General features: G+C 36.5%; 1 protein-coding gene across 4 annotated transcripts in view; it reads right to left on the bottom strand.

Annotated features, from left to right (window-relative positions):
- Nucleotides 1–2,086: 2,086 nt before the first annotated feature.
- GABRG1 (gamma-aminobutyric acid type A receptor subunit gamma1) overlaps nt 2,087–27,513 on the bottom strand; it is a 60,591-nt gene continuing 35,164 nt past the window's right edge. For 2 of the 4 annotated variants that reach the window (XM_077177570.1, XM_054633009.2), the window contains exons 4-9: nt 24,067–24,287; nt 21,248–21,330; nt 19,929–20,066; nt 19,649–19,801; nt 16,325–16,536; nt 2,087–11,506 (exon numbers count right to left, since the gene is read on the bottom strand). In XM_077177570.1, the coding sequence (XP_077033685.1) occupies nt 11,228–11,506; nt 16,325–16,536; nt 19,649–19,801; nt 19,929–20,066; nt 21,248–21,330; nt 24,067–24,287 (1,086 nt within the window). In that variant the 3' untranslated portion in view covers nt 2,087–11,227. Of the gene's footprint in view, nt 11,507–15,002; nt 16,537–19,648; nt 19,802–19,928; nt 20,067–21,247; nt 21,331–24,066; nt 24,288–24,402; nt 24,574–27,513 lie in introns of those variants that run through there. The other 2 variants (XM_077177571.1, XR_013182129.1) reach the window with 2 other exon arrangements.

The following is a 27,513-nucleotide window of genomic DNA, read 5'->3' as shown; positions in this document are numbered from 1 at the left end:
TCACCCTCTGCAATTCTCGCTGTGAAAGTGTGAATTAACCCAGCAATAACAGAAAATGAGAAAACAAAGGTGCAGAAAATGAAAAAAGGATGGACAGTACAGTGGAAGTTTAGGAAACACCAGTGATTTATAATGTAAGGAAAAGAACTGAGAACCAGATTTGCTGAGGAAAGTTATGAGAAGATGGTAGCCAAAGCTCGAAACAAGGAGAAGGGATGAAGAATCCTGAAGTTTTGCTGGTGGGATGGAACACATGAGAAAAGAGAAGAGTAGCTCCTGACCTGACACAATCCATGAGGAAATGGCAGAGATCATGAAAATGTTCAGTTGCCAGCTAGTAGGGTCTGAAAACTGTTACCGTGCTGCCTGCTCACTGGCCTGTGTGGAGTGACTTCTGTGCTCACAGTCCCCTTCCCAAAAGAGAAGTGAGAGCACCACAGATGTCACCCTCACCAAGAAAAGCTCTGTTGGCAGCCTCAGGGCTTGTGGACCACGTTATTCCCTCACAAAAAACCACTGTGCCGGACCTTAGGGCATGAGAGGGAACGCAGAGACAGCTTTACCTACTACTTTGAAAAATAGCAGTCATTTCTTTTGACAAGAATTTTTTAATATCCACAAGTTTCATTTATACACTTTGAGTTCCTAATACACACTTTAGAAGAACTCTTTAATTTCAATTGCAGATACTCTTAGCAAATAATAAAATTGGGTATTACTAAGAAATATTTATTTATAATGACATTTGTTTACTAATTCTTAGAAACTAAAAGGTTATTTTAAATATTAATAAGATGAAGTAGTTGGGAACTCTTAAAATTAACTTTCTTGTTCTGGCTCTGCTCTGAGATTTAGTAATTTCAGTCAGCAAGGCTTGTGTCACCTCAAGTCATAGTGGTCTCAGTTTGGTAGAAAATAATAAACTTTGGCTTTTCCATGAGAACTGAAGTAATTTTAGCTCCTTACAGGCATGTATATCTGAAATCCACCCCATTGACAATAATACTGAAAAATGTTTACCTTAAAAATACACAGGACAGATTTTTACTTGAAGTCTGTACATAAAGGCTTTGCCTAATTCCTTCATTCATCAACAGTATTGTGGAAGCTAGAGGTTTGATTCTTTTGGCCTAAAAAGTCCATCCAAAACATTTTGAACGCTGAGGTTTGTTGTTATGAAATAGCACTGTATGTACAATGGACAAGACGTCAACACTCTTAAAGAAAAAGGTATTAATAATTTAAGTAAGCTGTCAAGCCATGATACTGGAGGTAGTTACCAGGGAAAAAAGAACATTAAATGCTAAAGGAAATGTAGGGATCCTTAAATTTAATCTGAAAAGGATATGTAAGAGACTGCAGATATCTGTGGCATTTTCCAGAACTACCAGAGACTTTAAACATCTTTGACTCGTTTCCCAGGGTTTTTATGTCTTTGATCACCTTTTCACATTCAGTTTAGAATACATTAAAAATATTTCCTCGGACTGCATACATGAGGAAGATGACACTCACAGGCTGGTGGGACAGTCAGGCCAGAGAACAGAATGTATTTGAGGAAAATAATGAGGAGTCATTTTCTCCTGGATATTCGCTTCAGCATGAGCCCTGCTCCTTGACCTGAAGCATATCTAACAGAGCATTGCAACTTTTCCTAAAATGAAAGAACAAGGAATAGGGAGACATGTATCATGGCCATGAGGGATTCTGGAATGGGAAAGAGAGTGGTATTAGCCAAGCACCAGTTCTGGCCAAAGTGAAAGAGCTGCATGGGAAAGAATGACCACTCTTCTTGGCAGTTACAAGCAGGATGTACTTATTAGCTATAAAACTGGTCCCAGACAAAACGACTGATAAAAGTGGAGTTTTAGTTCCAGAGCTTTATTTCTGTGGCATGACTGCTGTTGTTCCTACATTATTATCAAAGGAAGGAAATAGGACGGGAAAGGAGGGAGGAGAAGGGAAAAATTAAAAGCAAATAAAGGATTGCTGTATATCAGAGCAGTGTGTAAAATTATTTTCACCAGAATGACCATTGTCATCATTGTATTGAAGAGAAAAGAATGCACAGCATATAGAAAATAAATAGCATAAGAAAGTAAGTAGCCAGGCACTATTTATTTTTTCACAGTGTAACTAATCAACTTCACAGCAGATACAGTATAAACAATGCATTACAACTGCTTTACAAAATTCAGTGTTGAAACTCTCTTGATTCTTATCAATTTAAGAGACATCAGAGCACAAACATCTAATTTATTCATTTTGCACAGAACACGTTATTCAATGGTGGGGTACAAATTTATTTTTTAAGACTATGGCTTTCAGAGTTTTACATTTAGAAGATTACAGATTACATCGCAGTAACATCTGTATGAACCATGCACCAGGGTGCAAACACATTTCCTTTCAATGCACAAGGACTAGTGCAACATTTATATGAAAATTCAATAGATGTTAACATTCACAGGAGAGCTATGAACTATAAAACCTATCCTTCAAACCATTGTTAGTCTTCTGGCAAAAAGTTTCTGAGATTTTTTCTCTAGAGGTCCTTATAATCCAACTCTTTCTCATAACCTTACTTCAGAATTTCTGTTTCCAAAGCCTTGCGCCTCCAAGCCCCTTCTGATAATGAGGGCCACAAGCACCTCCCTTCTGAGCCTGTTACTGATGTTCTTGTTACCAGTCTCAAAGTCTCATTTGCACTTCCATAACATCAGCTTTTAGCAGCTGATATACCATCCTGCATGAGCTATGCTGCTGAAAACAAAGGAAAAGCAAGCCACCATAGGATGAAATCTGTCTCCTTGCTTTCATATCTTCCTACATGTCAAGAAAATTATATAAAAAAAAAGAAAATTCCCCTAAAGGCTACAAAATTCTAGCCTTGAACCATAATTTAACTTTCAGCACTATTCTATAGCAATCTAATTTATGTAAAACACTCAGTGATGACTAGTTACTTTTTTTCAAGTACTTGAAGCTGAATGCTCAAGGGATAATTTTTAAAAAGGGCTAAATTTCTGAAAAGCAGATTTATTTTCTTTCATTACTTAAACTGCACATCAGAAAATAAGGCATCCAAAAATTAAGAGTATACTAAATTGCAAAACTCTGGCTTGATCTTTTACCATGATACCAGAGAGTTCTGAAAATGGAGAGCAGAATCCACCTACTCTGCAAGTGCAACTGAAAATGAGGAAATTTGCTCCTACCCACAGATATGTATGAAAATATACAATTCACATAGATAGTACTTTCATATTTACCTTTAGTGATATCATTGCCTATCTCTTCTCCCTTTCTTCTTCAGGAAAAAGAAGTAAAATTAAAAATTAATCCACAAAACCCTATAGTTATTTTAAGCTCTGAACCACTCCTACTTTCCAAATGTACAAATCTTAAGTGGGTTTTTAATGACTTTTTTGGTCACATTTAGAATATAAATTTTATTGGCAGAAGTAATCTTGTTAAAATGACAGTCAGAAACTGATGTATAAGTTCTCATACCTTGATTTCCAATTTACATATATATATGTATATATGTATATATGTATATATGTATATGTCATTGCCGCTGCCATTATAATTTCTATAATGCCCATTGTAGCTGTACATGGGGCTTAGCCAAGAGCATCATCTTTTTATCAACTCTGAAGTCTTCTGGTTCAGTCATGATCATGTAATAATGTTGTCAAATATAAAAATCATGTTATCAGTGTTTCATTATAACCCAGCAGACAGATTTTTTCAAAATTCAGAAGCAAGTAAAACTCAATTTAATACCTGAAAATGCTTTAGTTTTGGTATTACACACAAAAGATTATGGCATTTTAAGAGAGGCTGAAGAAGTCATGGCTTAATCATGTAGAAAGACTGTGAGGATACCTTGGTGTTTCCAGGTAATTGAATTTAATAATGGATGAATACATTCCAAGACTATTGGAAAAGTACCAAAGAACTAAGCAGAACTGTAAATATGAGCATAATAATAATAATGACATTAATAATAATAATAATAATACCCCAACTGAGGATGTTTTTTGAAAGAAAACTGAAATGTAAGAATAAATTTGCTTCAGTATCATGTACTTTATATATAAACCTTAGAAGTAGCACAGAGAATTACAACATTTATCTTATATTCCATATTTCTTACAGTAAGTTATCCACAAGGGCATTAATAAATAACTTTAAAAGGAACAGTGATGCATAATTTTGCAACATTGTCCATTGGTGCCAAAACTCTATCAAATTAAATGCGTAGTATAAATATTCACCTAGGTAGTTAAAAATATCAGCATTTTTTTAAACATTGAATAAAAAACAAGGATGTATTAGTAAGGAGCGAAGTCAGAGTAACTGAAATACTATGTGAACTATGGATGCCAGAGAGAGATTTGGATTAAGGGTGCATTTGAATACTGGACCCTCAATATAACAAATACTGAGACATATCATAAATCAACAAGTGTTATTTTTCAAAGATATTTCTGTAAATTTAGTTTTCAGACCATAAATTGCAATTGTTTATAAAATTTTAATGTAGGGAAATATAAATTATAGCAGTACTATGCTTAAGCAAATTAAGTAAAAATATTCAACTTTTTAAATATAGGAATAACTATGAGATTACCAGATTCTTAAGTATATTCTATAGCAATTTAAGCTGTAATCAAAGGTATCATAACACAACTCTTCATGTTCAGACAGAGTCCAAGTGTTTGTAGTGGCCAACAGTGGGAAATACAAAAGGTACTGTGAAGATGCACAAACCATTAAGAGTTTTTTCAGTGACTGAAGTGTAAACATAGATTATATATTAATACTGGGCCTATGAATATGCAAATTTCTATATTTATACTTCTTGGAACATCTGAACTACAGGGCAAGTGCTTTCAATTCTACTGCTCTTAGGCTATCATTGGGCAGATGGACTAACATGACTTTAAAGAGACCATCACCTTTTTTCTGAATATTTCACAAGCCAAAAGACTCCTACAAACCATCTTCCTAAGGAAGAAAAACAATTCAAAGGGAAATAGATATCTGTAGTAAAATGATGAGTCATCCTCATTTCCCACCCACGGTAACAGTTTTGCATTTTGTTTTTAAATATCAAATTGGCAAAAGTAATACATCCTCTGTGGAGGCAGCACTGGTCATTGCTTTTAACAGCCTTCAACATTCTCGTGTCTAAATGAAATCAGAATCCTAATGCCACCCCCAAGAGCCAGTCTGTCTCCTTAGCAGGATCAACTGAAAATCACTTTTCCAGTGTTTGGCAGGAAGACATTTCCTATCTGCAATGCCTGGACAAGGAAACTTCAAAAGGAAATCTTTCCTTTTGAATTCAGCAATGCTCAAATCCTGATGATAAAGACATTGTATGAAGCCAGAAATACACAAAAGAATTACTTCCAACCTGAAAAATATTTTGAATCTCAGGTAGGCCTGCAGTGATGTATGGAAAAGTAGCTACTACAAAAAATTACAAAAGAGAAGCGTTATTACTGTGAGCAGTCTCATCCCTCTTGATCCTGTCAGTGGGACCCACGCCCTGTTGTCAGTAGAAAAATTGTCATTTGCACATGCCATACACCTACCCTTTTGAACCTCTTTTCTTGACTAAGAAAAGGAACTGAGAAAGCACAAGGTAGAACAGTTTGCAGGTCTTCTGTCTTACATCCCCCATGGCTCTCCTCACTCAGCTAAAGTGAGGTTGATGTCCCATAAGCACAATATGCAGGCAGAGCAAGATTACTCACTGAGAAGGGGAATAAGAATTTTACAGATTTTTTTTTCCCCTTAAAATACCATGAGGCTTTCACAGTTTTTTCAGAATCAACATATTACTCGTGAACTGGACCCATCTGTGGTAAAAAGGGCTTCAGTTTTAGCCAATCTCCTCTCTCTAAGGGTGATCTGAGATCTCTGCTAAAGCCTTCATTACCCCTCTGGCTTTCTCAGTGAGTTTTACTAGTAAGTAAAATCAAAAGTTCATTTACTGCCTTTTCACAGGCATCATAACATCCAAAAGACAACTGTGACTGATCCCCGTGACAAGATTTAAACATTTTGCCCAGGAGTGCCACCAGAACTTTTCTATACCACACAGGGAATATCTCAGTGCCTCATAGCAGGACAGCCAATTCAGTGAAACTGCTCTTGTGCAAAGATAAACATTAAATGCAGGGACGCTTTTTCATCATCATGAAGGCACAACACAGATGCATATTCTGCATATTCAAATTACAGTCTTGGGCAGAAATGACCCTTCCTTTTAACCAGAAACCAACCTCCCTGGAGCACCCCAGCTATCCTAGTTCATGTCTGGCATAATCACAATTCATCTTTCTCACTTCCTGATGGAAATAGGGGATGATAACTGAGTGCAGTCTGAGTCAGGTTTCTATTCCCAAATATTTTAGCCCTTGAGGGGACTAACAGCAGTTTAGACTGGGTACTAGGCCCTTCCCAGTGCTTAATGAACTAATTAATGCTCAGTAATTTTAAAAATGGTTTTATCTCCAATAATAAATGGAGAATAAAAAAAGCTTTTTCTCATTTAACCTGATCTCTGTTTTCTGTTCAACAATTCACCAGAATGTTAACTCAAGATAATTTCTATTGCCTGTTCAGTCAGCAGTTAATGTATAGGAAATACACAATATTTTCCTTTTTATTTAAAACATTAGAAATATTTAATTATGTTGCAGAGAAATCAAGGGAATGATCACAAATACCAGTGAGAAACCTATGAACTAAATGTAAGTCACTCAGATCCATGTAACTTGATTCTGGGATCACTGCCACCATCAATCTTTCCCTCATACCATTGTTTCCTTTCCTCCCACCAGCTTTCAGTGCAGATTTGCAACTGAATGAAAAATGCCCATCACAACAAGCCATCCTTCAGCCTCCAGCTGCAAACTCCCACCACCTGTCTTGGAGAAAAACTTGGTCATAATCTTGTGCGTTCAGTCAGATGATCCCACCCATCTGTGTGAAATATTAACCAACTAAGAGTAAAATAAAGATAATTTTTCTGATGTTCTTTCATCTGGCAGCAAACAGAGCATTTGAACTGCTGTTGGTGACTGAAATAAGGCAGAAATAAGAGATCACTGAAAAAAGGAGGACAGATCTATTTCTTTCCTCCATTTGAACCACTTTTGTAGCAAATTCATGGCATGAACCAATGCAAAAGCCTTTTCTACAGTCTGGAGAGTATTCTACCACTCCCTGTGAGTCAGGTTCCCCCTCCAGCACATTCATGAGGCATGTGGACATCCACTGAGCTTTTTTAGGAACAGAAGCACAGTAATTCTGATTCCTGGCTTTGGATTTTTCAGCTGTTGAATTGTACATTAGTTTCTATCTTCTATATCTATTATAATGACTAAAAATACAGTATTATTTCATAAACATGAAAGATCATATTTAAGTTATAACTGAGAGAAACTACAATGAATTCTAAAAAAATAATTATAGTAACAGAAAAATGTATTTGCACTAGTTCTCAGCTATTTGGAAACAGTAGACAGAAAATTATGACTGATACAATTAAATGAAACATATCTTACTTTAGGCAGATAGATACTCAAATCCAGACTCCTCCTGTTCTCTTTTGATTGTAAGGTGTTCACAAATTACAAAGCACAATTCATATATCAATTTTAAACAAATGTTTTACTACCATACCAAATAAAGAACAGAAAGTTTTAAAAATACTGTTGGAGGTGATTCTCCTTCAAAGTCTAACACAATCCTATATCTCTGAATGCCAGAAAACTGGATAAGGTTAAAGTCTTTGAAGCACATCAACATGTGAATACAAAATACGTTACCCAGAGTTCATGCTTTGGTTGCACTGCCACTACATAAAACAGATTTATTCAGACACAGAAGACATGCACTAAAGTTCAGTGAGGTACAATCATAGACAGAACCTTACCAAAAAACAACACACTGAACTGTACTCACTACTAAAACAGGAAACTGGTAAACACTAATACAGAAATATCAAGGAAAAGTCTCTTTTTTGAAAAATACATTTCAAGATATGCCAAAGATAGGCGCAGTATAAAACAGTTCTCCCAGACTTTTTCCCCTCTCTGCCTTTACAGCAATTTCTCCTCTTATGTCCCTCTCTTTCAATGAGAAAGTCTCTTACTGAAAAGGCTCTGGTTCACATCCTTAATGTTCAATTATTTGAGCTACTGAACACTCATTATTGAAATTAGTGCAAATTAAGCATGTGTTAATGGCATCAATTCATGATAGCATCACTCTTTATGACAGTACATAAGAACTCCCTTTTCTGAATTCTGGTCTAATAACAGTACTAATTAGGAATATGTTTAAGTGTGTGCTTATGCAGTAATGGTCAGAATAATATGAGTCCCAAAAAATATGATCCCAGCTAAGAGTAAACAAACTTTTTTATCCAGGTAAGTTTGAAAAATGATTGCAGTACCTAACTCCAATTAATTATACTGTCTGTTTCTTGCTATTTTTTTAAAGTACTATTTTTTTAAAGAATCACTTAGATTTCTTGGAATCAAGTGTTTACATGCAGATTAGAAAGAAAATGCATAGGACTAAAATAACACATTTATTACATGCCATGTAACAGTTCACTGCATTCTCATTCCTATTTGCACTCACAGTACTATGAGAAACTAAAATTATTTCATCAGAAACAAATGAAGTACACAGAATAGTTTGTCAACAGACAGAAGCAAGTGTAGCCATAAGCCAAACAGCCATAACACTCAATAGGTTTAATACTCCACTACATTGTTCCATAGAAATTAGAGATGAAAGACTTCTTATGCATCCCTTGCCAATTCTGAATGTTTTCAGTTCTCCAATTCAGTCACTGGAGGCTGATTGGCAACTGACAACCACATGAATAGAAAAAGCTAACTAGATGAGCCAGAGGAGAGCAGGCTGTGAAATTTGTATTTCCTCTAGTGAAGTGCCAAGTTCTTTTAAGTTTCCTTTGTTTAAAGGTGAATTAATGAACCTCAGGAACTCACTGAATCTGGGCCTTGCATTGTACAGCAAGCTGACTGCTTTTCAAGCACACATCAACATACTGCTGAAGGCACCTTCACCCCTCCTACAGAGGAAAGCGTTCAGCATGCTGTCAAAAAGCATCAACCTACATTATGGAATAAAAACTGACATGTTTCTTTTGGACTGAACATTTTATGAAAATTAGACTCTAAAAAACCTGCTCAATAAATTAGAGCAGATCAGTGCCATTAATGATACCGCACTTCTACACTCAGTCCAACAGTCAGGAGAGCTGGTACTCAGAAAGGTCATACCACAAATAATGCCAGCCAACCTCATCATCAGGGCTTTCAGATTCTCTCAACCACTCCTATATTTCATCAGCTAAATACTGAAATAAAGTTTTCATTAAAGTTGGAGCTCCTTCCACAAAAACTGCACATAATCTCGCACTCTCTATTAAACTTTGGGGCTGAACACTGGAATAACATTTCCTCTGAAATGTGTATTGTATATCATATGTTACTATGCCTGGTACCAATTAGACTATAAATACAGTAATCCCTTCTGAGAAATTCAGAGGAGGGAGCATATTCAACAGAAATATTGGGGGGAAGAGGGGGAGCCCTTAATGTAACATTTTCTATTCTTAGCTATTAATCATGTCTTTAGCACTGAACATCCTTACCTACAGCCAAATACTAATCCCATTAATCCTCTTTAAAGATCTGTAAGGTCTTCTGTGTAATGCTGACTTTTACTTAATGCATATCTTAATTTTACAGTGATTTTTGCAAACTCACTTGAGACCAATTTGTCTTTAAGAAAGGAGGAAAGACTGCACTTTTCTATAGTGAAGACAATGGATTTAGAAAGAGAAATTAGATACCAAATGCTGCCAGGCAGCAATGGTCAACACCAAGAGGTCAGTCCAGAAAGACTACTACTGAAGGATTTCTACCCAAGCTCTACCACTGAAAGGATGGGCAGCTGGTCCTATGATTCTGGGGGGATGTGTCCCATCTTGGAGAAGGTTCAGCAATGCATAAGGATTATTTTAACCCCCCCTCCATAACACATCTTTTCCATTAGAAACTAACCAATATCAAGAAGGTAATTACCCATCAATCCACACCACACATTCAATACATTAATACCACTTGTCTTTGGCTCAGTGAGCAGCATGTGCAGTAACAAACCAGATCTACAAAACCACACTGAGTGCAGAGGGGACCAGATCACACACTGCACTCTTAGGACTGGGGATTTAACACAATGACTTTGAGTACAATGACTACAGCACCTCCAAATTCTGCTGATACAAATTCTTCCAATTGTAGAGTTATGACTTTTTCTCCAACACTGAGTATGTGAAGATCATTATGCTTGATGGCCAGAATCTAGGCCAAAACCAGTCTGCTTTCCATGAAATGAGCAGGCAATGGCAGCTGGATAAGAATTTCTGAAAATTGTAGACCTCTTGGACAACTTTGGGGAACTCAAGACAATGAAGTAACAGGAAATGGAGTACAGATATAAATGTAATCTAAGGTTGAAAGCCAAAAGTCTCTATCCATGGTCAGGATAAGACAAGCTCAGAATTATCCTTGGGTGTTTTGATAAATCAATTCCTTGCTGCTCTTATATCTGTATTCTGTATAAATTTGAATTGATTAATTATCATCTAATCACACTTTTTAACATACTGGAGAGAACAAATGGCTGATTGAAAAGAGAAATGTTACATTTCAACTTTTTAAAATTAGGGATTAACAAAATCATCACCTTATGGATGAAATGGATGAGAGTAACTAATCCCATTTAATTAAGGCTTTCTTTGCAAAGGTGTAAGAGATGCTACAAAATCCTTCTGCATTGTCATCTAGGATTAGAATTGAGAGCTTATGAAGGTTGGTTCAGTTAAATAGCATAGCCTGTGATTCTGCATTTTCTTAGAGCTGGAAAAAAGATAAATCTTAGGGATATTTATTTTAAAATGTTCTCTTCAAAATAGCAGTATCAGTTCTACAGTTGATCACAAGAGGGAGACTACATCATCATATTTCCTCTCATTGTTTCAAATTTTTAAAGCATACAAGCAATTTGAGTCATTTTGGACCAGCTCTAATCTTTGCTCAGTTAAAAGTATTAATGACTATTCAATTAATATTTTTTTCTGAGTTTGTCAAACCTCTGAAATTTACAGATAAAGATATCCAATCCAGTAAACAAGGTTGAACAATGCAAAGGCAGTTGGAAAGAAGATTCGAGAATAGGAGTCAATTTTTGCTATCCGGATGTGTATTCTTCCTTCTCGCCAAGATCCTGTGCGGCAGTCTTCAAAACAACAGAAGAAACTGGCACAGTCTTTTCCTTCTAGGCACTCATATCCATAATCATCATCACGTTCAGGGAGATGATTAATGCTATTCATTGGAATTAGTGTTGATCCAGGTCGAACAGCAATTGCAGATGGTTTCTTAAGGAAAAAAAAAAAAAAAAGGGAAATACAATTTTGTGTGCTTTTATCCTCACATTAAATAATTCCATAGGATTTCCCCGGCAATAAAGTCACCTTCACTAAAAAATGCAGAAATTCTCATATTAAAGAAAACAGTTTGGGGAGCTTAGAAAATTATGAACTGATATATGTAATTAGCGCATGTAGGCAAAAGACCATGAACTACTTTCACCTGCCACAGTGAAAATTGGGTTGTGCTGGGATTTGGGAATAGTAGATAATTAGTCACACAGACAGGGTTAGCTGATCTCATCTACACAACACAGACAAACATTTTGAAGTCAGTCACTCCTTGACAACTGGGTCACAACCAAGTCCACAAGCAGGCTATAATCACCACTAACAAAGGAATGATGGTCCTCCCATCTTTTGGAGTCCTTAGGAGACTAGATTTGTTTCTGGAAGCTACATTTTCACAAAAAAAAAAAAAAAAAAAAAAAAAAAAAAAAAAAAAAAAAAAGGAAAAAAAAAAGCTAAGGGGTTTACCGCAGCATTGCTGGGGAAGTTTAACAGACTGAGACATGTAAGGCCAGGCTATGCATGCCCTCTAACCCTCAGATGTTAAATCCCTGAACAATACAGCCCCCCTTTAGAATCCAAGACATGACTCCTTAGGAGAATGCCACTCAAATCACCAGTGCGTTTAGTTCTTAATTCTTAATTTACTTTTGTGGTCATAACAACCTTCTGGTATCTGATAAAAACTCAGTGTAAAATGTTATAATTCTCATAGAAAAAATCTGGGTGGCTTATTGCCTAGTACATATAGTGTTTGCTATTCCCTTACTTGTGACTTTTGCCTATCCACCTTTTACTTACACTAACACAACCAACTTTTTCCCCTTTTATTTCTTTGTTTCTTCACAGTTTTCTATGCATCATCCTTCTTTTCCTGATTGTTTCAAAATATATTCTCTTTCTTCATCTGTCCTTTATCTTCTCTTTCTAAATCTCACAGCTGTTTTAAACTATTCCATAATATTCTTTCAACTTACCCCACCCCACATTTGGCATCTCTTCTAAAATCTTCTGACCAAAGAGAAGGGTTACATTAACACTACTCTTATATTGTGTTCTCTCTTTTCCACATTCTTCATATTTTGTTATGTAAGAATATAAAACAGCAGGAAAGGAAGCAGTGAGAAAATCTAACTGGATATTATTAACCAATTATACATAATAGACAATGAAAACACATGAAAAAGTATGGAAAGTGGGAAGCCATCATTTAGCTTCTTGTTATGCTTTAAAGTCCCATTGTCCCATTTCCTGGGAATTACTTTGGCCAGTACACAGACTTCTTATACATTGTTAAGGTGACATTCTTTTGCTTCAGGGGCATTTTACCCAATATCCCAAGGGATGGTGTTAATGCAGTGCAGTATCCACCATGTTTTCAAATAGCTTTATTTAATAAGTGTGTCTACCAGAGAAAGTTTCACACAGACTGCTGTTTCAAAACTGATTATACATGATGACCTAGGGAGCTAATTATCATCCTGAAGGACCTCATTATTCTTTTCAGTTATGATAAAATACTGACAATACTAAGAAACAGGAGTTACATGCCTCTATCCTAATTTGATGCAGTGCAAAGAGGAGTTATTTTTACAAAACATGAAAAATAGGTTCAGGGATTTTTTTAAATTAAGAAAAAGTCTTTATTCTGCTCAAGATAAACAGGGAAAGATGCCTATTTCTGATTCACACCTACTCTGCTCTGCTCACTGTTGGTTTTGCCCATGTAAGATTTATGGCATGAGTTATTTCTACTAGTGGGGTAAAAGAGGAATCCTCAATACAGAAACATGATGGGAGAAGGAAAAAATTACAGTACTGCTCTCCACTGTTCACCTCACCAGCACAGACTGGAGGTGGCCACTGAATTACAAATTTGAAGAGGTGGCTTGAGAGAGGCAGACACAGTCATCCTGTAGGCTTAACTACCTACAGGAAATACATAAAATGTGTCTAAGAGGCAATGAGAGGGAAAGAGGAAAAAAGACCAACACCTAAAAAGAAAATGTCTTTATATAAATTGGAAGAAACTGAAAAAAACCCCAAAACCAAAACAACAACACTCACAACATGTAGATATAGAAGTACATGCTGACTTTTTATGGATATGCCTACTGAAATTGTAGATAAAACAGCAGGTATTGTGAGATCATTTATAATACAGTCTGATAGGATCAAACCCCAATTATTCTGCAATAACACTAATACAAGTACAAAAGAAAGCCATTGTCTGTGGAGAACATGGCACAGGTGATGCATTCATTTCAGGTGAAATGATGATCAGAATAAGATCCATAACTAATTAGGTTTAATCTTTCCTGCCCAAACTCATTATCCTTACTAATGTGGATTTGCATAAGCCAATTCATACTACCTTTCTTGAATGATGCCAGCACATATTTTGTAAGATAATACTGCTGTAATCATTTGCAAAATCTTGCCATTTTTTCCACAAGATCATTTATCGTGGCTTATTGGCATCAGTTCCTGGAATAGTAACCATTTATTGCATTTTGCAGTAGAAATAAAAGATCTATGCAAGTTTCCCAAGGAAAAAATAACTTGTGAGTTTTCAGAAGGAATTAAACTGACTTTAAAAATTAAACGGTTTTTTTGAGTTGCATATCCATAACTACAAGACAAAAAGAATTAATAGAAGTCCTTGACAAAAATAAAGTGGGAAAAAGAAAAGGAAAAAAAAAGAATAAAAGGAAAAGGATTTGTAATGGTATGACTTATTAACTAATTAGATGCCTTCTTTACTTATTTGGAGCAAGAAAAGTCACATCTTTTTATAAAACATCACTAGAAAAGCTTTTACCAAATTAGAATCCTTGCCTCTAAGTATATTAAATTTAATTCTCCCTTTGTGTAATCTCTTTATTTTGTATGGTCTCATAGCCATAACATGTTTAAAAAACTCTGTGCAAAAAGATTTCTTTTTTCAACTTAGAAATAAAAAGGCATTGTTTAAGAACCCAGTAAAACACAACTGAACAGTATTTTAGTATTATATTGCTAATTTTATTATTAGTGCAAATTCCAGCTATGTATCCAGTAAGTTTCATAGTTTCTATCTCATCATTATTTTGCATTTAAAATTTTCATATGCACTGAAAATCTCAAGGCACTTGGCAGATTATTGCACACATGGGTGATGTGTGAACAGATTCTGCAAAGTGGCATTATTTCATTCAATAGAGCATCCTTGCAAACTGCTTCAGTGTCTTTCGATTTGTCAGCAGCTGATCTTTACTATCTGCCTGGTTTGAATACAGCAGTACATCCTGATATCTTTGCCTTCTCTGTGTTGTGCATGCCTACTCAGACCTACTCAGCTCCCTGCTCACTGAGTGCTGTTGAGACCTCCCTGCAGCAGCAACGTGAAATTGAGTCTGCTGTGCTGACACTGGGATGCCCCCACATGCTCTCTTACCTTTTAACCTCAAAACTCAAGTGTTCCTTTGCCAAAGCCTGTGTTCTTCTCCTCCTGTTGCTCCCACATGTGTTTCTACCACTAACAGGAAGCAGGTTTGAGGTTTCCATTTTCCAGTTTTCCTGACTGTGAAGGATTCCCTGAGGATCAACAGTGATGTCTGACCAAGGCAGCACAGGGAAGTAGTAACACTTCACCACTGGCCTTGTCCTAAACACACAGCTGATCCCCTTGGAACAGCTCACCAAATGAAGCCTAAGGGTTCTCATTTCCCTGGAATCAAGCCCCAACAGCCTCAGTGTCCCCATAGAAGAGAGGCCCACAGCAGTGTTGCTCAAAATGGGTGCACCAGTCCTTGCTGACATGAGCTGCAGAATGGATATGGTTCATAACAGGATTTCTGCACTTCCATACCCGCAATTGCTTCTGTAATTTCTTATCAATTTCTGTTTCACCTCATAAAGAGCTGGTATTCAGCCTTCATCCAGAAAAGACAACTGGTGTTATGGTTCGGGTATGCTCCTGCATCTTTTAATGAGATGATTTGGAAAGGGGCTTTATAACATTTTCCTTTCTCTTATTCTCTTCAATGTTTTCTTGCTTTAAAGACTACCTTTAAGTATTTGTACTGACTTCCAACAATAAATTCCTTGGAAATTACAATACTCTTACTACACAAGCAGAAGGACTCTTAAAATGGAATAATACTTGATCCTGAGATGTGTAGAGGTTTACCATAAAAACATCAACTTGTAAAAGCAGAAGGTTAATTTAACCAGAAAGAAACATGGAAGCCAAATTAGAAAAGAGTTAAGATAGAATTTCTGTCGTGGGATTCAGAATACTGGCCAATAGCAAGCATTTTTTCCTTTGCAAAGCTTTGTAAGACTTAAGTTAGGTGATGCAGATCCAAAGAAATCCTCATACCTTCAGTCCATGCACATTATCTTTATTGCTACAGTTTTAGCTGTGGTCTGCCAGGTGCTGTTTTCAGAAGCCCTGTGCCCCTACAGAACCATCTCCATGGGCACACACTTCATGGGCAGTTCTAGAAGCACCAAGGACGTGGAATATTATATCAAACCACTCTCCACCTTAGGCTCATGTGTCCGCATTCACATATGGGAAATAATCTAAACTCTTTGCTCACTAGTTGTATTTACATAAAATTAGTACAAGCCCCTAACTACAAAAAAAATGAAAAAATAAATATTAGTGTTAATTATCTTTCAACATTAGCTTTTCTACTTAAGCAGTCATTCAAAATGAATGCTACAATAAAAACCACTCTGTATTTTTTTTTCTTATTTGCCTAAACTTACTGATGGCTTTGATTTTGCCTTCTTTTCTTTTCCTTTGACCCCTTTTCTGTTGCTGGTAAAGTAATGTAAGGTGCCATATTCCATCAAGGCAGCAAACACAAAAATAAAGCAAACTGAAACAAAAAGGTCCATTGCTGTCACATAGGAAACCTTTGGGAGTGACTTCCTAGCAATTGTACTCAGCGTTGTCATGGTCAGCACTGTTGTGATCCCTGTAAAGAAAGAAAAAAAGACAGAAAATGGGAAATGTATAGGTAATCAAATCATATTGTCACCAAAAAAAAAAAGTAATCATATTAGCTCTTATTTAATTAATGAGTCATATAAGGACTGACCCACAGGAGGGGTCAGTGGGTTCACCACTGATTACATTCATGTACATTGGTGCTATGGCAAGTATCCCTCCCTATGGATGCAGCATCCTCTCTTGGATCATAGAGAAAGCAGCACATTTCACCTTCCCTTTAAATCCATCCTATTTTCAGCTCACACTGAACAAACAATGAGATTAAGTTTGTGAAATTTTATAAATCTGACATGAAATGTACACATAAATGAAAAATGGGTACAAATAAGCACACAAACTTTATAAGCACAAGAAAGTCCTTAGCTCGAACTATTAAAATGTTAAAAAGAATGCATTCAGAAATAAAAGGTGTATTATTTATCAATGATTTCAAGCTTATGGTAAACAAAAGAAAAATTAATAATGTTTCCAATTGTCTGCTTCTGAAGAAGACATAGAAGATCAAATTTGATGACATTCACAGCTTTCTGGTCTCATTGTCTAAGTTACCAGCTATGCTTTCAACACTATGTCCTAAGTAATAAAAAATGTTTGCCCTGATTCACTTACATACAAGCTAATTATAAGAACAAATTGGCCTTAATAACTATGTGTTCAAAATATATGCTCAACTGTACCACTCTTCATTAGTTTAGCATTTAGGTTTTAACACTTTCTTCTTATATTTGATGCTTCAGGGAGATGCAAATCCATTTACATAGTAGTCTAAAATTAAGTGTGACCTTTCCTTTGAAGAGCAATACTTGAACACACAAATAATTTTTTATTTACATGCACAAGATTATTTAAAACTTAAACAAAAACAACCAAAATAAAACAAATAAACAACAAAAAAAAAAGGCATTACACCAGGCTAAAACTGTCTACGGCTCACAAATCAAAGCATGGAATCACTGGTCGCTATGGACTGTTCCTGCAGCAGGAAGGCAGTCGTGTTTTTCCAAGAGATTTCCCAATGAAATTACATGCCTAAAGGGGCAAACTGATAACCAGTGTTCTTCAAAAGTGCTTCACTCCCACCAGATACTTTTGAAAACAGATTTGGCATTTCCTCTGTGTAACTAAATATTTAAATATCTGTAATCACCCCAAATCTTTTGCTCTGGGAAACCACAATCTTCCAGGATCTTCCAACAGGTATGAGAAAAAAAGGCCCAGCCTTTTCAGGGTACCAGACCCCAGCACACCTTCCAGATGGGAAATGGCACCCACCATTCCCTGTACCGACATCCGTTCAGAGGGAACAAAAAAAACCAAATTTTTCCAGCCTTGTCTGCTATGTGAAAGACATAGGGGGCTGTCACAGGGAGCAAACCTTCAACAGCAAAACAGCTACCTGCCATAATAAACCTGGCTGAGGTTTGGCTTTCTTGTATTAATTTCTCTTTCCATAGAATTGTGTCTATTTGATAGGTACTCTCTTTCTCCTTCTCCAGAACATTTGCATGTAAGAAAAGTCATCCTACAAACTGTCAAGTGATGGCTTTTGCATGTTTACAAGAAAGGAGTTCAGAGTCACCTGCAGGGAGCTGTAAATAAGATATTACAAAAGTTTGTATTCCATCTTGAGTAGATGAAGGCTAGTACTGCTGAACTGAGAGCTTGAAATCTTCAGCTGTGACATCAGAGACAGAGTTCTAGTTTCATGGCATATAAAAAGTACTTTGCAAAAGCAAAAAACTGGATACAGAACTAGAAGGATACCAATAGAACACTTTCTTCCTGTTATAACTATTGTATTGAAACTAATCAGAATCCACAATGATGTTCAATGAGTCAAAGAAATCTGATGAAATTTCTGCACCAAGGTCTAAAACTATCAAAAGTAATTTTCACTTATTTATTCGAGACTTTAGACTCTCTTCACTAAATTTTGCAACACTTTCAAACATCATAAAGTTAGAGTCCAAGACTGAGATTTTCTTCCCTTACCTTTTTATTAGGCTACTGAGCCGTGCTTGCTCTTGCTTACTTTCTCTCTTGACTCATTAATCTGCAGGCTTGCTGGTGGTCCAGTTTCAGTGGGAAAGGCAGGGAGTTAAAGTGTGGGCTCATGCTTCTGGTAGCAAATTATCTTGTGGGGTGGGAATGGTGTGTTCACAGCAATACAGCTGATCAGGAAAATTAACTCACACCTCTAACTTCCCAAGATACAACTCTCAGCTCTTGACCCCAAAATTGGTCAGACTGCTGTCACTAGTTCTGCTACAAGCATCTGTCCCTGCTAAGCTCAAAGCTGTGTCCTGTGCACTCTGTGTACCCATTTATCAGGCTTTACGTGGGGACTGCAACTTTTCTCCAAGGCAGCACAGGAATCCCAAACAGTCAAACTTAGCAGACTGATGCTGTGCTAAACAGATCAGCCAAAATGACACTAACACAGAATTATCTTTGTATTAGAACTTGCAATACACTTCAGAACTGTCTGTAGTAAAAGCAGGATGTTTTGGGAATTATAGGCCTAACTTCTTGAAGTGCAACTTTGGTTGCAAATTTTCTGTCCTATCCTAAAAGAATAATTGAATAATTCTAGTAAAAAAAAAAAAAAAAAAAAACAAAAACAAACAACCCCCTGAAACAAGCAAACAAAAACCAACCAAAAAAACCCAATGCCAACAACACAAAAAAAGCAACAAAAAAACTAAACCAGATTTACACCATTTTTGGTCATGTAGTAATGACTTGATTTGTTCCATAATGCTAAGTGTCAGACTAATAATTACCACATGACAGTCCCTGGAGATGATAAAAAGCCATAAAGAAGAAAAAACGTATTAATGTGAACAACAGCAGACTGAAAAACTTGGATCAGGATTTCCATGCTCAGCTTTGCTTCCTTTAACTCTTCCACACAACTACAGCAGGATTCCCCTACTTTTACTGTTGCAGTTCAAAAGAGAGAATGACCAATGGTCACAATCTGAAGGGGCATAAATTGTGGTTAATTTACTCCCTGCTGCACATTTCTTTTCTTTAGGAGTACCAGATCCTTCAAGGCTGAAAAAAGACATTCTTACCCAGAGAAGTCCTTGCAGGAACTGCATCCTTATTGATCCAAAATGACACCCATGAAAGAACAACTGTGAGTATACAAGGAATGTATGTCTGAATAGTAAAATATCCCATACGTCTGCTGAGATCAAAGAATATTGTCATAATAATATAATCACCTAAAAATTAAAAAAAACAAAACAAAAAATATTTATATGACATATCATATGGTTTTCAATTGTATCATTATATGTTAGTCTTGATCTAAATAGATATTGCACAAAATAATACTCAACACTGCCTTACCAGACAAGGTATGAGAAATTTCAGTGGTATTTCGTAGCCCTACAAATGCAAACTGATACAACCTCCAGTATTTTGGATCTGCCACTTCAACAGAAGTTTTCTTCCATTTGTATTCAATTTCATTCCTGGGATATCCATCTAGAATGAAACAAAAAAAATCAAACACTAAGCCATAGAATGTACATAGAAAGCACACTTTCTGATCTCTGAAGTTACTTATAAATTAAACCAGAGCTGTACATTAAGTGGATTTGAGACCATCTATAGTCCTTTTGATAAACTTAAAATTTAACCACAAAATAATTGGTCTCAATTTTAAGTCTAGGTGAATGTACAATCAATCAAAAATTGTGTAAATACAAATGTTTAGAAAATATCTACATGGTATTCTCAAACTCCAGTAATAAAAACTGGCTCAGAATCATCACTATTAAATCACAAATGTCATTACATTATCATTAAATGATCAGAAAGAGCTTAAAAGTACACTTCTCAGTACCTAATTTGATTGTTTAGGGTAGACCTCCTGAAAGGAGGCTGTAGCAATACAGGAGTTGGCCTGTTCTCCCATGCAGCCAGTAACAGGGTGAGAGGACATGGCCCCATGTCTGCATCAGGGGAGGTTCAGGCTGGATATCAGGAAGAATTTCTTCACTGAGAGGTTGTGAAGCATTGGAAGGGGCTGCCCAGGGAGATGGTGGAGTCACCATCCCTGGAGGCGCTCAGGAAATGACTGGACATGGCACTATGGTTTAGTTGAGACGTTGGTGTTCAGTCATAGGTTGGACTTGATGATACTGGAATTTTTTGCCAACATTAATGATTGTATGATTACAATAGCACAATTCCCTAGGATTTTTTTAACATAGTTTGCATCAAAAATAGAGCCTGAAGGTAGGGGGTTTGCTCATATAAACTAAGTTCCACTGAAAGGAAAAGGACTTCTACTGATTCAGCATTTATAGAAGCAAGTTGAAGACAAATCTTATTCTTCCTTTTAAGTACACCGTATGAAACTAATTCAAAGTTGCAGGCATAAGAAAACAAAGTTTTTCCAGGAGAATGCATTTCCATTAACTGTAATAGGCACTGTATTAGACTCCTAAGCAAAAAGACTATTTTTAAAGTTGCAAAAAATACATGTTATTCAAGTAATTCATTAGTGTATTAAGTAATACAATAAATCCAGTCAAAACATGAATGGTCAGTTCTTTCTTTTGCCTCAAGGCTTTAAAAAGGAAACATTTTCTCTCCTGAGGGCAAAATTTAAGTAAATATAAAGCTGAATGTAAAGAGGACAAAAGTGTTTTACCACGTACAGCTTGAAAACTCCAGAGGACAAGAGTGTTCATCCATAGGAAAATTATGAAGCTGAAGATAACATTCAGCATTAATTGTCAACCTAATTAGAAAAAGATGGGGAAGAAGAAAACAGGTTATATTCAAGAATTCTGACACTTCATACTACATAGTAAACAACATGAACAGAAATAAATTTTGCCAATTAATGGATATTGTGAATAGCCTCCTGTGTATCAGGAAAACAACATCCAGCATTAGTACCAAAGAACAAAACAGGAATTATTATTGCATGCAACTTGAGGATCTGTGTTGTTTCAATTGGTATTTCAAACCATTTCCAAAATTTCAATTGATTTTGGGGCACCTCTCAGCTCTTCAAGAAACAAGGGATAAAAATTAGGGTCTGAAGACAGGGGAAAGAGAGGAGCTTATGATAGCACAAAAAGGAAGCTTTTGTAGAACACATTTATCAAGTCACATGGCATTTGTCATCATTGTATCTGGTGGCTCTACATAAGAGAAAAATTGGACTTGCTCTATACTCATGGAAGCAGTTCTGGTGAAAAAAGCATTTGGATAGGAAAAGCAAACTATGTTTCTACCTATTTAATGTCTAAGGCATTCAAATCATTTACAACTTATAAACATTTTAGAACTGGTTTAGGACTCATAACTGTCTGAACTAAATCACTTTCTGCTTTTGAAAATGCTATCACGAATTTCCACATGACTTCCAAGGAATAAGTGCAAAACCCAGTTCTGCCACCTTTCACTAGTAAGCCAAAGCAAGGGGCTAGACTTCAAATTGACTTCTTTGCATTTAAAATACCTCCTCCTTTGTTGGCAACACTGTATAGAAAGGCAGAATGTCTTCTAAAATCAACTTTAAAAATTGCCATAATGCTCACATACTTGACTGTGTGCAATGCTTACATATTAGACAAGAGATAGGAAAAGACTCTGAGACATGCTGCCAGATAGTTTTATAAGTCTCTGAACAAAGTATTTATTCTACACAAACTGCCACTATGACCTGACCAAAGGTTTATAAGGAACCTGTGAGAGAAAGGAAGAAAGACCCTTCCCCACACTTTCAAGCAGAATACTTGCATTGCTATGGAGATCTTTTTCAAATTTTTTAGCTATGGTCTATGCATTTATTGCCTTTACTTTCCACTTTCGATTTTTGGATTGTTAAACTCTCAAAGAAAAAGAAAACAAGATGAGCCTTGTGTTCAAAGCACCACAACTAGATCTGGAATCACAGAAGGTGCAATGGACAGACCATGGACACCCTCAGAGGACATTCGGTAAGGCTGGTTAATATTTTCACCACGTCTGCCCCCTCAATTACCAACAAGGAAAGAGTGGTGATACAGGGGAGCCCACGAACCTGGAGAGCTGTCAGATCATATTGTTGTTCCTTCAACAAGCCAGATATGAACCTCTCAAATGTTGTTTTACCTTAGGTCAAATTCAGGCCATATCTTCACCCATACAGATGTTGGTGTGTTGCAGTGCAGGGTGACAGCCTGTTCTACTGTTCTGTTTCCAGCTCATTGCACTTTATTTCTCATGCTCTGACACAGTAATTCTAACCTATTGCTCTTTGAGGGCTCACATGATTTTTTGCTCATATTTATTTCTTTCTCTTACTTTGAATCTCTTTAGAAATTTTTTTTTCATTGAAAATGAAGGACAATGGAAGGGTAAAGTCCAAGTATGACTCTACAATTGCTAATTAGAAAAAGAAAAAAAAATTAGCATGTCAACAGAAGGGGCTCTCTAGAGACTTTTATAAACACCAACTGGCATAATAAACCATTTAAAAAGTGCTCTTCAGAGATGTATGCTCTCAAATAATGCATACTACGAAAAAATTAAGTGAAGAGAATCCTTGTAAAGCATTCTAATTCTTACATTTGATACATGAGAAATTCATACATTGTTCATACAACATATACTGCATATGAACAGAGCATAAATGATTGAGAAGAAAGTAATTTAAAATGCCACTTTTTGTTTTAAATAGATAACTAAATAAACAAACTGTTAAGAACAAAATCATATTTATGGCATCCTCTGCATAGACTAGTTCTTGATCAGCCCCTGACTTATTACAGGATTTGTTCAGCATATTTAGAAAATATGACAGAGATGACCCTAAAATACTTTCTGTAGACTACAGCCTTTCAAGAACTGTTTGAAAAGTGACTCAAAAATCAGTACAGATAGCCTTAAGCTTAAAAGCAGCACAAGCATCTCCCATTTGCCAAGTAGAATTATCACCAACATGTTTGTTTATGCCTATTCTGGATGAATAGATCTGCTGATTTTAATAGCTTACAAGTGTAAATATGTTAAGAAGTACATGCAGGACTGGGGCCTTAGCTTTAATCAAACTTCTTATAATTTTCATTATTTGAAGCATTTAATATTTTATTTACAGAATATAATTTGGTGGAAATTAGATTTTAAAGTATTTCAACCAAAAATAATTTATCTGCAATATATTAGTGACAGACCACCATGATGCTATATACTATAATAGCATCCTTTTTTAAATCTTGCCTGTACCTAAATGAGATCAAAATTTGCTATTACCTTCAGTTGTCCTTAGTCAATTATCTCTGCATTATATTTCAATACTGCAAATTTAATTTTTTCATGATCAAATGATCTTTTTTATTTTCTTATTTAATCAATTCCTTGCAAATTCCTATGGTCCATAACAAAAGAGATGGCAGGAATTTGATTCATATTCATTATTTTCATATTCCTGATCATAACAGGAATATGTTTTGATTATTTTTCTACCCAAATAATAAAAACCCACCTTAGAGTGTACAATACTCTTCCATCACTCCAGATTCGAAGCAAACGGTTTGGAGTTGTAATCCAGTGAGCATCAGATTTCCTTGAGTTCCGGAAGAAAGTGTCTGGGATCCAGATTTTTCCAACCATATTGCTATTAAGCATAAGCACCTTCATTGAGCTGTTAAATTTTAGACGACTGTCATACCAAGTCTGGGCAAAAATTATATCTATAGTGTATTCCTAAAAACAGAGAAACAACCATATCTATGTTTACGTTTACCAACATCTGCAAGCCAACTGTTTTTTGACTGATATAGAAATCCGAAGGCACTTCCTCTATTCTCGTTTGTATTACCATTTGCATAGCAGACAGCAGCCAGGGAACCCAGAATGAGAGACAAAAGATGCACACAGCCTTCTGTCGCTACCTCCTCTCCCCTGACACACACTGATTACTTCAGGAAGAAGATATGTGATGGGAGTGTAACTTGGAGGTTCCCGCACACTGCAATCACCTCTGGGGGCCCTGGACAGAAATTTAAGGGCAACCTTAGTACTTCAGGGTTAGACTGTGTTAAGACAGATATTCTATACTTTTAAGAACCAAACAAAGTAAGCTTTCAATGTTTTCCCCCAAACTTTTCAACACACAAGTTAACATTTTTCAAGAAATTTCAGATTATGAAGAATTCATGAATATGTGGAAATCAAACATGCCAGTTTGCAGAACTATCTGTTACCATCTGCCTTGTACACCTACTAACATACACACAAAAGTATACATAATCATAATCAAGAAGGAAATTTCCCTGAAGAAATTCCACTTTACTTGTTAAAGCCTCAAGGAAGTCCTTCTGTAATAGAAAATCAAATTCCTCTGTAGATTTATGGCCAGAAAAGAAAGGTGAAAACCAAAATAAATAGATAAAAGGTAACCCCATTTTATGAAATAATTCTTGACACAGTAAAACTTGAGAGGGATATCAATACAGATGCATAAAAGAATTCTTCTTTCTGAAGAATCCAGCCAGTTGTTTCTGCACTTCAGACAAAGGGGAAAAGCAGCAGCTCTCCGTGTTGTCAGAGCTCTAGACCATACTCCGACCTTAATGGCAACAGTCTCCCTACCCCACAGCAGATGTGATCTTTCCTGCACAGCTGCCCCATGAGGGCTTCAATGAGAACTGGGCAGCTCCCCTGCAGGGAAAGAGCTGGAGGCCAAGCTGAAACACTTGGTGCTGGTTGCTCACCTCTCAGTTATGGGTTGAATGCACAGGAGAGAGTGAGGAAGAGATGGTGTCCACACTCTTGCTTGAGCCAAAGGGGTAAGCACTTGTTTACTTGGTCAATAAAAACCCATAGTGCAGTCAATCAATTCTGTTTTTAAATGAAACCTAAAGGCTTCATTGATTAGAGTGGATTTTTTTTGTTCATTTTCCTTTTAAGCAATCACAGCAGCCAACTGTACAAGTTACAGGTTCCTCACTAGCTTCAGCAACTGATACCACCCATCTCTTAGAAAGTTTGAGAAATTTGGCACTTCATCCTTGAGAAGTACCAAGGCAGATATTCAAGAACTATCTTAATCTCTCTTAATTTTCCCACCTCTCCAGATGGGAGAAGTTACAAATTCAGGAAACAGATATGCTAGAGGGAGGTTTCCTCTTGCTCTGTGATGTATGGCAGATGAATTACCACCTGGTAACTTAGTGTTTTCCAAAGGTTATGAACAAGTAATGCATGAGGCAAACAGTGGAGAGACAGAGAGAACAAAAATACTATAAAAATGTAGTTTTAAGGTGACTTTGTTCTAAAACGTTGCATATTTCTTGAGAGTCACTGCCATCAGAGGAAGATTCTGAAGGTCAAAACAAGTCCTTGACTTATTTCTTTTTCTGCAAACAGAATTCCAGATTCCTGTGAAAATCCTGGAACTGTTTAAGCTTAAAATTCAGCTTTCTGTGCTTATTTGTAGTTACAACTGAAAATGAAACTTGCCTTGCTGTAGTATAAAGGAGAGCCCAAGGCAGGGCACCAGAGAAGTGTTTTAATGGGCTTTAATGGGACAGAATGAACCAAGATTTATGCATTGCCTTTACAATACAAATAGGAGAAATGAAAAAAGAAGCAAGCAGAATCAACAGACATGATGAAATGTACGAAAAGTGAAGACCATCTGAGTTTGAAGGTGCTACTCTTAACAGCCACTTCACAGTAGCAATGACTGGTTTGAGAAAATAAATTATCTAAGTCATTATAGTCAAATCCACCCAAGCAAGAAAACACAGCTTGTCATAGAATACCAGCAACCCTAATAAATTAGACTAAAAAAGGAAGATTATTTTGAACACAAAGAACAAGGGAATGGTCTCAGAAGACTCAGATGCTTGTATTCTTTTGCCTTTCAGTATTAAATGTGCAGGTTTGTATCCTGCTAACTCCAAACAGCAGCACTGTGCCAGCTACTAAGCAGAAAAATAGTTCTACCTCAGATTAAACCAGCATGTATTAGAGGAGGTGTTTAGAAAACCCTTGGGGGAAAAAAACAAAAACAAAACAAAAAACCAAAACCAAACCAAACCAAAACAAAAAACCAAAACCAAAACAAACAAACAAAAAACAAACAAAAAAAAAAACCAACAAAAAACCCCACCAAGAATAATTCTTCATGATACATTGTCCGGTCGGCTGTCTGTCTCTGCCCAGACACGCATAGGGTGGTTCTGGGGCAGCCTGCGCTTCAAAGGACAAGTCTGGACTCTGCAGTTTTTCGATCTTCAGATTGTTTATTATTTCTTATCTACAGAATTTTCTTTCTGCCCAGCAGAGGTCTGACCTGCAAGGCAGCCAAGGGCACTCTGACCACCCACAGGGCAGTCGTGTCTTTTTATACTAAAAACTACGTACATCATATTTACCTTTATTTCCCAATACCTTTCTCCCATATTAGCAAGTGCACCTTCACCATGGACCAATCCCCAAGTGCCAACATCACCACAGAAAATGGATGACAAGAAGAAGAAAGAAGAAGGACAAGACATGCCCTGATCCCTCCATCTTGTCTCCATAACCCCCTGTACCACAACCCTAAAATCTATATTTCACCCTGTAAATACATCATTCCTGCACCATTCATTCCCAAGTGACTCTCATGTCCTCAAAGAGGTGGCAAATCCATAGAGGGATCGAAGTCAAGCCACCAGATGCTCCTGGCAATATTCCAGGATTTCTGAATCCCCCCAAGGGTTCTCTCGGTAACTCTGGACATCCGGAGTGACGTGCTGAGTTTCCACAATACATTTATAACTCTTCAAAAATAACCCAGTACACAATAATTTAATGTCAGAAAATTAGTAATGTCTTGTTTCCAAGCATCTTGCTGAATGTCAAATGAGATCCAAGTGCTAGCCTCTTGTAACACACCTGAAGAGACTTGTCCTCCTTGTATAAACTCACACTTCTGCAC

This window comes from Agelaius phoeniceus, chromosome 4 (genome assembly GCF_051311805.1).
Source record: "Agelaius phoeniceus isolate bAgePho1 chromosome 4, bAgePho1.hap1, whole genome shotgun sequence".
Lineage (NCBI taxonomy): Eukaryota > Metazoa > Chordata > Aves > Passeriformes > Icteridae > Agelaius > Agelaius phoeniceus.
Note: the sequence above shows the minus strand (reverse complement) of the source record. Positions and strands in the feature narration are given on the sequence as shown.